The 15,436-nt window shown below is 46.7% G+C and overlaps 1 protein-coding gene across 1 annotated transcript in view; it reads right to left on the minus strand.

Annotated features, from left to right (window-relative positions):
* Window positions 1-14,891, minus strand: part of GLI3 (GLI family zinc finger 3) — a 284,678-nt gene extending 269,787 nt beyond the window's left edge. Inside the window, exons 1-2 of the mRNA XM_059934216.1 lie at window positions 14,828-14,891; window positions 336-500 (exon numbers count right to left, since the gene is read on the minus strand). Coding sequence (XP_059790199.1) covers window positions 336-459 — 124 coding nt within the window. The 5' untranslated portion in view covers window positions 460-500; window positions 14,828-14,891. The remainder of the gene's footprint in view (window positions 1-335; window positions 501-14,827) is intronic.
* Between the last annotated feature and the right edge of the window lie 545 nt (window positions 14,892-15,436).

The raw sequence follows: 15,436 nt of genomic DNA on the forward strand, positions 1-15,436 counted from the left end.
ACTTTCCATGTGAAATGCAAAGTATTTTGAACCCCAGCCAGACTCATCAAGATGATTTCCAAAATGCCAAAACAGGAACTTCCTATAATAAATAACCTATCACATTTACATCTCGAATTAGCAAATTTGGAAGAAAACGTGTAGTTTCAGCGCCAAAACAGAGATGGCTAAAGCCTGCCCAGCCCGAGCCCACACCCCGACCTCCACCTCCATCTGCGCTCTTCAGCTCTCAGAGAACAAACACGGGTCCAGGTGCAAATGCTCAACTCGCAAGGAATGCAGAGCAAAGAAAAGGACTGTAGGCTTGACTGCTGGTAATCCCCGTGGCCGCTCACCATTGGAAGTGGTGCTGGAGGCCACGGCTTTCTCGCTGACATCTGGTCGAGTGGAGCATTTCACTATGGAATTCTCCACTTTCTTCTTCTCAGTGGTCGTGGAGCTCTGGGACTGGGCCTCCATGACGCCTTCTCATTACTTCAGCTCTGGGCGACCAGGAACCCCTGAAAAAACAGCAGCGCCATCAATTTCAAATAAGAAGGGGAAAAAGGAAATCCCATTCCGAAGGCCGCTTCACCTGTCACCTGAGGAGGTGCCCAGAGCATCAGCCAATTCAAAATCTGGAAGACCCTTACCCGCAGGCTTTCTTGCAAAAAGGCCTCAAAGTTCTAGTAACAAGCCAGGAGAATTCTGTCTACACGTGCGAAAGGAGGAGAAAGGGACTTGCCCATAATGTGGGACTTTTCCTAAAATCCTACTGGGCATTTGTTATTAAATGGTCTGAATATCTCCATTTTCAGCTGTGTTTATGGCGAGAAATCCAAGTGTCACATTACTCCTTCAAGCCACATCTACAAATGTCTCCGACATTTATAAGAAGGTGGCCGATTTTCTAAGAAGGGGCAGTAAGACAACTTTCCAAGCCAGGGAAGTTTTTTAGTTATTAATTAGATGTTTTAAAGAGTGATCGACAATTTCTCCCATCCAAGCCCAACTCAAAATTCTGAATCAGAGCATTCTGGTCAATGATTTTGCTTCCCTCACCAAGATATGTGAATCGCAACACGCCTCTTAAACCTAATTCTTTCAGGAAAACCATACTCTTTAAGCTTTCTTAAAACAGTAGAACATTTCCATTCATTTAAGTTACATTTTTAAAACAAACAAAGGTGACAGAACAACACACTCTGGATCCCACAGGAAAAGGCAAAAGATCACCCACAGCAAAGGCTGGAACCACTTAAGAAATATTAAAACTCAGCTAAAAGCAAGGGCAGTTACTCTGTCTTTCACCAGCTTCATTCATGTGATAATCGCCCTAACTCATCATTCATCAGTTTTCACTCCGTTTGGTTCATGTTCTTTTTTGGCAGTCATGATCTACACCTACAAAGAATACAAGAGAAGATGACAAGTCTCCTCTCTACCATGTTTCCCTCAAGCTCTCTAGATTGTGGGCATTTCTTCTGTGGAATCACCTATTTTCTACATTTAGCGGAGGCCACCGTGTTCCATCAAAACAAGGATTAGAGAAATAAAACGAGCAAGTGCTTCACAGACTAAAAGAGTTAAAGTACCAGATGGAAGATTTTTAGTCATCCTTAACTCAAACTTGCAAGGGAACTGCAATCTGGGATAAGTAACTGGAAAAGCTGAAGGCCCAGAGGCCTCATGGCCCTGGAGCACCAGCTCTTCCAGTAACTTCCATTTCTTTTCCTTGATTATCCAGTGGCATTCATTGTAAAACACACAAGTTATTTAAGAACAGCTTTTCTAGAATAAAAAAGACAAAAAGACGCCCTAAGTTAAATGTACATATCAATTATAAGATCCACTCCGAATTCAGAAACATCCCTCAAAGAGCCCCCATAGATCACAACAGTGAAGGAATATAGACCTTCTTTTCTCAAGGCTGCCACCGTACACAAGTCCACAGGGGAGGGCCTGATCGGCACCCCCTGGAGTTGTCCAGTGCCTCAGTTTCCTCATCTGTCACATGACAGTGTCACACAGTGGGACTTCACCTTGGGGGTGGGAGTGGGGGGGTGTCCAGTCCTCTTTAAGAATATGTTAAAACTTACGGACCCTCTCCCCCCAGAATCCCCTTAATCGCACAAAAAATTGTCCATTTGATTTCCAAGGGATCACAGGCCCTCCAAACCAGATAAAGAACCCTTGAAGGAGAAATTCTCAACCAGCCCTTCTAGCTTTACCAATCTCAGAATGATTTCTTTACATTTTTTGCATGATCCCCCCAAATTGACTTAAATATCATTTTTAAAGCATGCCGCAAGAACAATTCAACCCATTCCATGGCACTGTTCCTCAGCGTGGTACAAAAGCCACCTGAATGAGCCTTGTTTCAGTGCTTGCAGACATTCAGAGTTGCAGGTCCAACCCCTGATGTCTTTGAGGTGGCCCCTGGAACCTTTATTTGAACCAGCACTGGTGACTATCAGTCTCAATGAAGCTCGCAGACAACTGCTCTACATATTTTTTGTTTGCTGCTCTGTACCCATACTGTAGGTGGTCCTCATTTAAGTCTTGGCAGATTGGATGAACTAATGAATGAAGTACTGAATTCCAACAGCCCAAAAGAGCCTATCCCAATAATGAACTCTGCATCGGTCGGGAATCTTTGTTGAATGTCCGTCTTCCCCTCCAGACCCTAAACTCCAAAGGCCGGGCTATCTACCCAGCACCTCATACCTGTAAGAATATTTACTGAGTAATAAGCGATCCAGCAATGATCCCATGACCCAGACAGTTCAGTAGTGTCTTAAATCTTAATTGCCATAGATTTAGCTACATCTCTTTTCTTTTAGAGCCAGTGTTTCTTTGTAAACTGGCAAATTATATCAAAACTAAAAACTTTAATAGGAATATTTAATTAATCAAAACACTCCATTCTCAACCACTTTGGAGAAAAAGGGGCACTTACTATAATTGTTTCCCTCAAAACACAAATACAGTTTTACCGGTCGAATCTGGATGGAGTTTACGAATACTGGACACAGAAACAAGCTAATGGACCAGAGGGGGGAAAGAAAAAAAAAAACCATGAAGAGATGGGACTCTTGTCTCTTCCTTAGGAGAGGGAACTAATTAATAGCAGTGAGGAGACAAGTCACCAAAGCTCCTTGACAAACTTGGTTTTTGTGGAGTTGTTGGTTTTTCCCCCAAGCAAAAGACTTCATTTTAACAAAGCAATAAAAACCCTCCAAATACTCATCACCAGAGAGAGGCTCAGTGAGAAGAGGTAAAGCCCCAGGCGCTGATTGAAATCGCACTAATTAATGGTCTTGGAGAACACTAATTCCTCCCTCCACCCCCTGTTCAAAATGGATTTTTTTTTTAAATAGACCCTTGGTCACTCAAAAGTCTACCCCCTTCTTCTATTTTGACAACTTATTTTTGGATCTCATTAGTTAGTAACTAATTATTTAAAAGTGTGGTTTATGCTTGGAACAAGGCTATAAAAATGGCAACTTGCCAAGGCAGACATCTGCTTCCTGTATATCCCTATAAATTATCTCAGCTTATTTTACTGATAAAAACCCAACTTTGTCCCTGTCAGTTACAAAGGAGAAAGTTGGGGGTTTTTTAAATAAATTTATTTACTTTTGGCTGTGTTGGGTCTTCATTGCTGTGCGCAGGCTTCTCATTGCGGTGGCTTCTCTTGTCGCGGAGCACGGGCTCTAGGCATGTGGGCTCAGTAGTTGTGGCACATGGGCTTAGTAGTTGTGGCACACGGACTTAGTTGCTCTGCGGCATGTGGGATCTTCCCGGACCAGAGCTCGAACCCATGTCCCCTGCATTGGCAGGCGGATTCCTAACCACTGCGCCACCAGGGAAGCCCTAAAGGAGAAAGTTTTAACATTCTAGACTCTCACACCTCAGCAAAACTCTGCACCAAGAATTAGGGAGCAGAAAAGAGCGCCTGCTTCTAGCTGGGGTGGCAATTTTTTCATAGAATATTCAGCCGAGTTGGGAAACTCAGTCCTGAGTTGATACAGGAAAGCATGAGGTAGTACAGAAGTGACCAGTAAAAATTCCTGATGGAATCCTAAAACATACATTACTAGGGCCGTAGCCTATAGGACTCCTTATAAAACCTGGCGTTTCTTAAATAATAAAGTATAATTTATTTAGAACGTAACTCTCAAGGAAAACTTTTCAGTTCTGCTTCACTTCAAAGATCTTTCTCTGAGGAAAACATGCCACTGGTTTTCAGATGTGAATGAAATAAGACTTTTAGACCCTGCTCCTTTTCTTACAGGGCCAAACTGTTCTCCCTCAATCCTTTTCACCACTGCAACATTACATGCAAGATTTGCTGGCATGCCCCTTGACTTTATATGCTTATGAAAAAAAAGAGAAAAAAGAAAAACTATTTGTAGCTGATGTTTGAGTCCCAGCAGCTTGGGTATATGGGGAAAAAAACAAAAACAAAAAAAAACCCTGCAACCAAGAAAAACTGCTCTAATAGGCCTGCTAAAGCCTGACGTTTCATAGGTAAAAGCAGGAATGAAAACGCCTTCTTGAAAGCAAACAGTCATGGCTTTTCCCCATTCAGCTGTCCCTGATCCTTCTGTAATTTTCCCGAGGCCTAAACCCAGGGCACAATTAATTCCGGACCCTCTTTTAAAACTAATCCCTCTCCTACTAGTGACCTGCCCACAGGAGGGTCTTTCCTTTCTAGATTATAAATCTGAACTTGCATCAACCTCCTAACAAACGAGACATCCTATCCTGGAGCCACTGACCAGGTGATGCTGTAGTGCATGTCTCCACTCGAAAGGCAGCCAAAGAAAAGCTGCAATATTTATCACCAATTTGGAGAAATGGAGGGGAGGGGGCAAGACCTGCATTGGAAACAGCACTCCCCCACCCCACCCCTGCAAAGCCTCAGGTGGCCCTCTCCTTAGAGTGGCCACTTGGAGCTGCAATTAAAAAATACAAAAACAAAACCAAACCAAAAAACACAAGCACTTTCATCTTTGCAAAGATAAGCTGTCATTTGCGTGTTTCTTTTTCCGTTTAGTAAGCAGTGGGCTGCGGTCAGTGCTGCCTGGGAGCGCTCGCATCCTGCGCTTCCACGCCAGCTTCCCTTCTGTTCCCCGCACGGTTCCAGGATCCGCGTCTTCACACCTCGGCCGCGTCCCCGCGTCCCAGCCGCCTCCCCCCCGCCCCACCCCCGGGATCCCGGCGTCGCCGTGCGGGCCCCGCTCCCCGCACGCGGTCGCAGTCGGTGCAGCGGCGGCCCCGGGGCGCCCGCCTCGCCGTCTGCTCCCTCCCCGGCGCGGGCAGACCCGGCCGCAGCTCCCGATCCGCGCCCCGAGCCCGGAGCGCCCGGCCGCGCAGCGCTGGTTCCTCGGAATCGGCCGACCCCGCTCGCATCCGCCCTCCGGCAGCGTCCCCGCGGAAAGCGCAGAGCAGGGGCCGGACGATCGGAACCCCGCAGGGCCTCCGCCGCCCAAGGGGCAGCCCTGTACACTCTGCATCACCCCGGGCACCGGCTCCCCGGGCACTGGAAAACTCTCGGCACAACTGGGCAGCATCTCCAGCAGACAGTGGTCGGTGGCCGCCCTGCATGCAGTCACACAGCTGCTTCACTGGCTGAATTCGGAGAGATGCAACTGTCCGGGCACTTTGCAAGGCAACACCCTCTGTGCGGCACTACAATACAACACTGCGGAACCCTTGACGTCTTCAGGAAACCCCTGGCTGTGTGCGTCACTTCACCAAACTTCTAACTTGCTTCACCGGCTCTTAACCCTGTTCCAAATGTTGTTCGTTCATCAGCTGCCCTACATAGATGAGGTGTTGTGAATGGCGTAGGCACAGACCCATCTCATGGGCTCTCGGGGAGGAGGGCCCTCAGTGGGGTTCCAAAGTTCAACCTTAACCACGAGGCTTTAGACAGTAAATGGAGAGCGTGAGAAATCACAATTCTGGGAACATGTGCAAAAATCAGCCTTTCCCCTTGCAGATCTCTGCAGTGAACCCTGGGAATGCGCATACAAGCAGGATTCCGTGATGGGTTAAACCCTTACAATGTTCAAAAGGAAGCGCCAGGGCTAAAACCAACGTTTGAAATGATGTTTGAACTGTATAAAACGACTTTCTAATCGAAGGTGAAATGAAACAGTAGTTATAAACTGATAATGCATCCTTTGTGAACAGCAGACTACTTCATTTATTTCCCTAATCCAGCTGGTTTATTTTTCAGTGGCCTGAATTTGGGTTTTCCTTTTTTTTTCTTAATGCATTTAAAGATTTAAAACAACTAAGTTAAAAGCCTGATTCCTGCCAACCTGATCAGTTTCTGATGGGTTAAAACAGCTATTGCCAAGGAGGGATCAGAAAAAAGAGGCATTCCAGGAGGAAGGGCAGCACTTTGAACAGCATGGCGATTAGGCCTTAAGTGAGAAATGATTCTCTGCAACCCAGGGAACTCTTTGCTCAAGAGGAATAAGACTTTCCTCCAGAGAAAGTACCTTTACTTACACCTGCCCGTATATTTACAAGCTGAATGATCTTCCTAATATGCTAATATTTCAAAAATCCAGAAAAACTAGCCTGTGTAAGGATTTCTAAGGAGCTGCCACCATAACACTGAAAAGTGACATTTCTCTCACACTGTATTACTTACTAGCAGATTACCTGCTCCTTCAAGACGCCAGTCTGAGGGCAACCGTTTAGGTAAAATTCCTATTAAATAGTTATACCTTCCTGCAGCATTAAAACTCAGTTCCTAAAGAACATGACTGCTCTAGGAAAAGTTTTTTTTTTAAATCAAGAAGCACAAACTAATGCTGATTTTAACTTCTGAGCAATTCTGGAAGTGAGAAATAGCATGAGTTTCCATGAGCGAAATTTAGGGAATTTGAAACATTTCAGTGGATTCCATGTAATCATGCTTTATAGAAAACCTCGTATAGGTTGGTAATGTTGATGTTTCCTGGTGCTCAAAATACCTTTCTGAACTTAAAGTCAATTAGATATGCATAACCTCTGTGACACACCAACAGTTAGTTCCCAGTTCCCAAGATTCCTAAGGCTTCCTCTCCCTCCCCTGCCGGCACTGCCTTTCTTTCCTGCCAGCTCAACTCCATAAGTTCTTAATGAAATCTTCATGAATTTTTAACTATAGTATTTTTAAATGTGCAATTATTTTACCTTTACATGTGATTTCCCCCCCCCCACCCCATAATTAGGAAAGCCTGAAGCCGTAACTGCAAGTAAGAAAGCTCCTATCTGTTCAAGCTGCCAAAAATGGTCTTTCGTAGCCTAGAGGGTTCCCCAAATCTGCTGCCTATTGTTTTCAGATCTTTCTTTCCCAGTTTCTGAAGCTCCTAATCTCAGATAAACAGTATTCATGACAGATGCCCCTCGAAAAGAGAATGGAATTACTCTAAGGGGAAATAATTACCTGGCTATGGACTGAGTTTGGTTTCAGTAGATTAACTGCATCTCAACTTTTAAGAAACCCATATATTTAACTTCAACTACTGAAAAGCATATTTGACGTGAAGTCATCATTGCTACTAGCGTTAAAATCACAAGTTACATTTTGTGTGCCAGTTTTACTTTTCTGCCATGTGTATTTAAAAGGAAAGATCATCAGCTACTCTGACTTCCTCTGCTGCCAGGAGGACTTCATGAGAAACATTTGAAGGGTAAAGGTCTCTATTTAATACTTGTTACTGTTTCTGAGTTTTGCAAAAATTATGAAACACCAGTTCGGTGTACTTTGGTTAGGCTTTGCAGGAAGTGCCCTGCATAGCGGGTGCCATGAAGGAATGAGCTGGCACCCCGACTTTCTGTGGGCTTGCTGGAGACGGACAATCCTCAGACAGAAAAGGAGATCTGTAAGTCAGTTATCGGTCTATAGATCCGCTAAGCTCATGGAAACGGCATTTCCCTTAAACCTACGTATATCACGAAAACAGCATGACTGATTAAAGGTGACCCTTGTCTCACTTCCCTAAGGTGTACAGGAATTGAGTTTTCACATATTTTCAGAAGAAAAAACTCCCTAAATTTTAAAATCCTTCTTAGAGAACTTCTATAACTTTTGGTTCCTAGAATCAGGTGTGCCTTTACAATCAAGCTTAAGAGAGTAGAATACATGTTCTATGAAGAGGAATATACTTTTAAACCATCACAAATATGAGACCTATATCCGCTGGGTGTTAAAATCAGCTGGAGATCTCCCAAAGGTACTTATTTTTTTTTGTCTGGTACTGTTCATCATACTTCAACCTCCCGATTTTTAAACTGGGGATTCTTGAATCTTAACTGCAATTTGAAAAGCACATTTTTCATAATTTAAGGATTTTTAATCAGGGCTTATTCAGTAACAGTTACCCCCTGGTCCACTCAGCCTATAAACTTTGCAGAATTCTTCAGCTGTCTTACTTTTTGGCCCCTGCCCACCAATCATGTACAAAACCACCAATGCAAACTATACCGAACGATGCACCCTCCCAGTGAAATGCCCTGGTGTGGAATTTCATTTGAATCTCACAGTTCAAACAGCAGATGTTGTCCTGAAGTGGCGTGGCTTGGTCCACGCTCCATTCAGATTTCCATACATCTTAGTTCATTAAGGCTTCATTCTTGAGCTGCTGCCTGAGGTTCCTCGACACACAGGTAACTCCCTTGAGACTGAATTATTCTTTTCTAAAATACCACAAGCTGAAATCGAGAATTTGGTTTAACTGCTTCATTCCTTCCTTACAACAATTTGAGAATTAGCTTTCATCTGAACTGTGAGTTTTCAGTCTCTTTTTGTAAAAATCCATAGTTTGTAATGTACAGCACTCTGGAATATTGTTAGGTGTTTTATGCAATCTCCCCCAAAAGTCCAAGTAGCTAAAGCTGCAGATTTCCACATGAAAATAAACAAATAAGATGTCACACTGCCTTCTGAAGGTACTCCAAGAGACAGAGATTTAAATAAAAGGACACTTATCTCCCATTATATTTCATTTTGTGGCACAAAAATTACCCAAATATACCAACAAATGCTGATGTTTCAAACATACTCCTGTGTCACATACACATACACACACACACACACACACACACACACACACACACATGCCATCACCCCCCCCCAAAATAAAAGTAAAGAAAAGAAAAGCCCACTAGCTGTTTGAGGCTAGCAATCAATCCAATTTACTGCAGGTACAATTTACATGTACACTGCATGCCACAACGAAACCACAGTGTGATGCCAATAGGGCCCTTAAGAAAGTTTTCCCCTAAATCTCTGGAAAGGAGCTTTAAAAGAAAGCAAGGATTACAGTCAGCTAGAAGGTAGGGAGGGGACTTACCTCAAACCCAGCCAAGCAGAAATCAGAGCAGTAATTCTACAAGTCGGCAGAGTACACTTTCAAGGCTATAATGGTGTGAAGAAGTGCTGGGCCACATGGCCTGAAGGCAGCGCTAATACCCTGATGACTGATGCCGGCCGGGCAGACAATGAATTTGGGGCTTGAAAACTAACAGGAACCATGCAGTACTTTGACAAATGGGCTTTCACAATTTCATTCATTGAATAACCTTTAAGCACAAAATTGGCTCGAGTTCTCTTGGGAATTATGTGACATGTCGTTGGACGATGATGTGAGTATTTTCCTTTTTTAATTATGACTCCATATGCAAAATGCAAAAGCACCCTAATGTGAGGACACAACTCCAGATACTGCAGATGCATATGTGGAGCTCAACACAATATTGCCTTTCAGGAGGGGACTGGAATGTTCCAATGCCACCTTATTAACTAGGTAATGGCCCGTTCATTCAGTTTCTTTAGAGAGCCATAGATTTTCTGGGATGTTTTGTTGGGTTGAAATATACACACACAGAACAAAAAACACTTTCACATTAAAGAAAAAAAAAAAAAAAAAACCCGAAAGTGGTCATGAGTAGCTAAGAAGTGTGGCACTAAAATATACTGCATTTAGAATTACAAGTGGAAAAAGTCTAAGCTTAAGGGGCGAGGCGAAGGAAAAGTGCCTTGAAACAATTGAGACACCACATAAGGTTTGCAATCGAATACACTTGCCAACCCAGTTAACATCCGATTTCTTCCCAACGGCTCCCCTCCCTTATAACCCTGTAAAACCAGCGCTTAGATGGAAAAATCATAATTTTGGCAATTTCGAAAGAGAGCATGAAATATCTAGAGTGTCTCTAAATTAACAAGTACCACTTACTGTTAAAGCATTTGCCTTTAACAGCTTCTAAAAACTTAAGAAAAGGATCTTAAAACAGGAAGCTTAGTGAGCTCATAAACCTGTTATTGGAGCCAGGAACACATAGCATATTTAATCTGCAAACTGTGAGAGTCTACAGTGATTTCAGCAAGATCTGAGGCATGCCCTCAAGGTTTGCTGGGATCTGGGATTAGGGGGTTGATAAGAACCTCTACTGCCCACGGACATGTTTTTCTTCTGCAGTTAAACACAAATGCACAGAGACGTTTGACTGCTGCTTGGCGTTACTGCTCAAGTTATAAAAAAGCTTTGCAGCTCCTTTTGCTGTCAATATATCAAAGTTAAAAAAAAAAATCATCAAAGTGTGAAATTTCATTTAAAGTCTTCGCCAGTCTACAGCTCTATTTCACAGGCCCATCAAATACAAGTAGAGATGAAAAATACACTGAAAGTGCTTGAGAAAAGTTTGTGGTGCTCCCCCTGCCCTGTTGTTGTTTATTCTGTCTCCCTTTATTTGCTTTGAAACTAGAACAAATCAATTTTCATCTGGAAAAATGACAACAGGAAGTGAAGGGCAGCATCTTCTAGTAGCCTTTAATGAAAAGACAACCTGAAGTCATTATTAGAGTGGAATCTTGTGCTTAACAAATGAAATAGAGACACACACACACACACACACACACACACACATGCACGCACAATTTCTTCTACAGTCATGTCAGCATTTTAATTGACTCTCATGATATAAGTTGGCAGAAAATTTCTTGAATCTTCCAAAACAAATCAGACCGACTATAGAATATGGATGCCAGCAAAACTAAAACCTCCTTCAAAGAATTCTTTAGCTGGGGATTTACAACAATTGCATAAAGAAGAAAAGGCTGACTTTTAAGATAATCTACTATAGTCTAAAAGCATTAACATTCCATTACTAAGGTTTTCTTGAGGATTTCATGACTCACTGATTCACGTTTCCTTCAAGACTGGTTTTTTTTTCTTAATACATTACTGTCTCCATATAAGTGAGTGCACGGCAAAATGATCATTAAATTGTTTCCTTTCGTAAACTCCCAAACCCTATCCTTAAAAAAGGGGGGCAAGGGGAATCTCAGTAAGCAGGATACCTCACATAGATTGTAAGGACCCCTAAATGGCAAAGCACAGAGGAAGTCTGAAACCCTTACAGCATGCAGGTAATTAAGAAAACTGGCCAAGAAACAAAGGAAAGTTCAACTTTTAGGCTTGGGCATCAAACTGATAAATTAATGACTCTTTCATTAAATAAGTAATGAAATAATTCACCAGAGTCATTTTTCATCAGTACTGAATTTTCTCATTTCTGTCTGTAGTCCTTTGCAATTTCGACATACTGGAAAAATGTGTTTATGTCAGGGTTCGATCAAGGAACACAAACATGTTAAAGGTACCGGGAAGTGGTAGGTATCTGAGTTGAATCTACTAGCTTTTCATAACAATACAATCTATACCGTTTAAAGTGCTTCTGCGTGTGTGAAATTTCACTGGACACCTCTCACATTGGACCTACTCAGGCATCTGAAACCAAAGCTTCCCTAGGCTGACTTCAAGAATCATATACCCTGAAAGGATCTCCCCTTAGGCAGGCAGTTTCTAATTAAATAGCTTTTAGTATAAAATAAACCTCTTCTCCCTATAAGTATGCTATTACAACTAATTTAAATGTTAGTTCATGTTTGTTTCAGGTCTGACTATAGTCCAACTGGCCAAAGTGTTTGTGTACCAGGTTAAGACCAATATTTCCTAACATAAACAAATTCTTTAGATACTTCACACAGTTTACATTGTAAAGCCAATCACCACTGCTTTAATAAAGCCCCTCAACTGAAATACTGTTCTGCTTCAGAAAGACGAAGCGATTCTGTGGTTATTTCACTACTTTGAAACATAGCATTTTCCTCCTTCAAAATAATCTTGACACATGTAATTAAGAAACTGTCAGACCATTATTAATTTTTAATTTAAAACCTAAATGAAATAATTACAGGAATCAATCAATAAGGCACCTATTCAAATTACAGAGCAATTACATAAATACTCAAAATTAATACTTTAGGCCAATTCTTGAAGATTTCCGTCTATAATATAATAAGACTTCAAACAACACAAAAAGTGTAACATGGGGACCATGAATAGTTCCTGCCTTAAACAGACAGAAAGGACCATGGCAGAGGGCCACACCGGCCATGCCCAAGGCGCTCACGCTGGAACGCTTTTTAAAAGTTAATTGATTTCCACCATACACTTATTTCAGGGATCTCAAAAACATCTCAATTCTGTCCAAAATCACATTGGGAGGGAAAAGCCTAATTACCGCGAATTTCCAGCAAAGGGCTCTGCAGAGACGAACTGGGGAGAAGAAGGAAGAAAGATAAAGGAGAGCAGAAGATGTTTTCTAGAACCAGTCCGGCAAATGGCACACTGCGCAGGTCTCTGCACAGCGGCCGACCCTCCATACCTCCGACTAAAGGGCTCTTTTACTTGGAGATGCGGACAGTCCATCATTTCAAACTGAAATGGCAGCTGGAAAATGTGGAACAGCTGGCAGAGAGCTGGGAGAAAATGTTTTACATAAATATATGTACATATAAACTGGCAGAGGGCCACGAGCGCTGTACCCAAGGCCAGAGTCTGTTCGGGACTGCACACCCGGGAGATGAGACCCTGGGGGCGGGCGGGAGGAGTTGCGGGGAGGATGCCTCCTTCATACTCTTGTCTACACGGGGTCAGCAAGGGAAGCGTGGGTCCAGCTGCTCTCGGGATGGCATCTCCCAAAGGAGGTGTAATCAGGGACGTGAGCACAAAGTTCAGGGGAGGATAAAAGGCCTGGGTGTGCGGTGGAGCTTCGGCATCTGGCAATCTGCTTAGAAGTCGCTTCACAAACTCTCCAAGTTTGGGTAAATATTTATTCCCTCTCCACCTCCTCCCGGCCCTGTGCCCTATGCAACTCCAAAAAGTAACTGTCCCCTGCAGAGTGATTCATACCCAACTCTGCTCGGTGAAAATGCGGCCTCTTAAATGACTGCTGCAGGGACCACGGTTACCCCCCGCCCAACTTCCACCGCTCACTCCCTGCAGTTTCTAGTGCTTTTCTTTCTTTTGTTTTCTTTTTTTCTTTCTTTTATTCTATTTTTTTTTTTTAATGCTGTCCCTGGAAAAGAAAAGAAATGAAAGAATCCCAAATCATCCACAGATGGTACAGCTTTCACTTTTCCTCTCTCAGGACGGAGGCGCGCCTCCCTCGGATGAGAAGCGCAGGCTGGAGGAAGCCCCCGCCGCGGCGCTCCCCGCGCGCACCCACCTCGCCGCCCGCCGACTTCCGCGCCCGGCCCCCCGGGGGGGATGCAACAGTGCGAAGGCGGGCGCCGGGGCCCCGGGGGCTAGCGGAGTTCCTTTAAGCCCTCGGCGTGGGGAGTGGGGGCTTGGGGCGCCTTCGCCGCGGCTGCTGCAAACTTCTTCACTCCCCCCACCCCGCCCCAACTTCGGGAGGTGAAATTCTCCAGTCCGTCTCCGGATGGCCGCCGAGTCAGACGCTGGGAAGGGGAGCAGGAGGGGGCGAAGGGAACACTCGCTCCGACGCCTTACCCGCTGCTCCCGAAATCTGGGCGCCTTTAGACAGCCATATTCAGTTCCTCCCGAGCCCCCCCGTCGGGGACCCCCCTTGTCGCCCCGGACGCGCGGGCGCGGCCGCCGGAGCGGGCTCCCGGGTGCGGAGCCCCGTGAAACAAAGAACTTCGGGCGGGACGTACCTGCGGCGGCGGCGGCTGTCAAGTCCCCGAACTTCCCATAGACCCGCGTCCGGGGCGCGGGCGGGCAGCTCCGGGCTCCGCGCGGCCGCGGGCGGCTCGGGCTACGGCGAGCGGCCGGGCAGGGCGCGGGGGACGCCGGCGGCGGGCATGGTGCGGCGCAGGCGGCCGCCGGGCGCGCGGGGAGGGCGGGTCGGAGTGGCGAGGGGGCGCGAGGGCGAGGGTGCGAGCGCGCCGGCGGCGGTGGCGGTGGCGGTGGCGCTGCCCCTGCCCGCTCCCGCCCGCTCGTGCGGCTCCGGCATCGGTTTCAGGGATCGTGTAATCCGATCCCTTCTGACTCACAGGCCCTGAGTGACAGTTCTGATTTGGTTCACCCGCGGGAGGGAGGAGAAAGAGAAAGAAAGAAAGCCCCCACCGCACTCCCCTCCTGGCATCCAATCGACTTTCTGGAAGAAGGTCCCATCCCGGCCTGGAAACCCGCGCGGGCTTGGAGGCGCCCCCCGCCCGGACCCGCGCAGCCTGCGCTACTCACGGGTGGAAAAGTTGTTCTTCGGCTCTGCGCTTCCCTCCCTCGCGCTCCCTCCTTCCCTCCTCTCCTCCTCTTCCTCCTCCTCCTCCCCGCGCTCCTCCTCCCCCAAGTTTTAACAGATGTTGCCGGACTCTCGGCTCTCGCTCGTGCTCCCTCTTCCCCCGCCCCCGCCCCGTCCCTTTTCTTTCGGCCCCTCTCTGGCGGCGCGGTGGGGACGCGCCGAGCAGCAGGACGCCTGCCGCCGCAGGGGGCGAAGTTGGGAAAACTTGGAGGAGTGCGGCTCGCCTTACTTTTGCTTTCTCGCTCCCTGCAGGCCGCGCCGGGTGCCCGCGCTTCCCCGCCCGCCGGGTCCCCGCGCCCGCAGCGGGTCCCAGCGGCGACGCGGGCGGTGGCGAAGAGGCGGCGCGGGCCGGGGTCGGGGGCTGGCGGGGGGGGAGCCCGGGCGCCCCGAGCCACGCGCGCGCTCCCTCCCCGCCCTCCGCCTCCTCCGCCCCTCCCCGATCCTCACACAGACACATTCAAGCCTGCTCCTCCTCTTCCCCCTCCTTGACCCCGCGCCCGCTCGGCGCGCCGAGGCCCCACCCACCCGGCGAGGGGAAGGGGGCCCGGGCGTGAGGTCACCGCCGCCCTCCCCGCCCGCGCTCGCCACACCGCCGGGACGCCCCCGCCGCCCCGCGCCCCGCGCCCCGCGCGCCCCGGCAGCGTCTCCCAGCTCCCCTCGCCTCCCAGCCCGCCTTTCCCGCTCCCTTTTCTCCCCGCTCCCAGTTTGGGCTCCCTTTTTCTTCTTTTAAGGCCTCTCTGATCACAACCCCCCCTCCTTGGCTCGCCCACTCCTTGTACATTTCCCCAGGCCAACCCTGAAACTCCCCCTCGCCGGAGGATGCTTTTGAAAGTTCAGG

This window comes from Balaenoptera ricei, chromosome 9, assembly GCF_028023285.1.
Source record: "Balaenoptera ricei isolate mBalRic1 chromosome 9, mBalRic1.hap2, whole genome shotgun sequence".
Classification (NCBI taxonomy): Eukaryota; Metazoa; Chordata; class Mammalia; order Artiodactyla; family Balaenopteridae; genus Balaenoptera; species Balaenoptera ricei.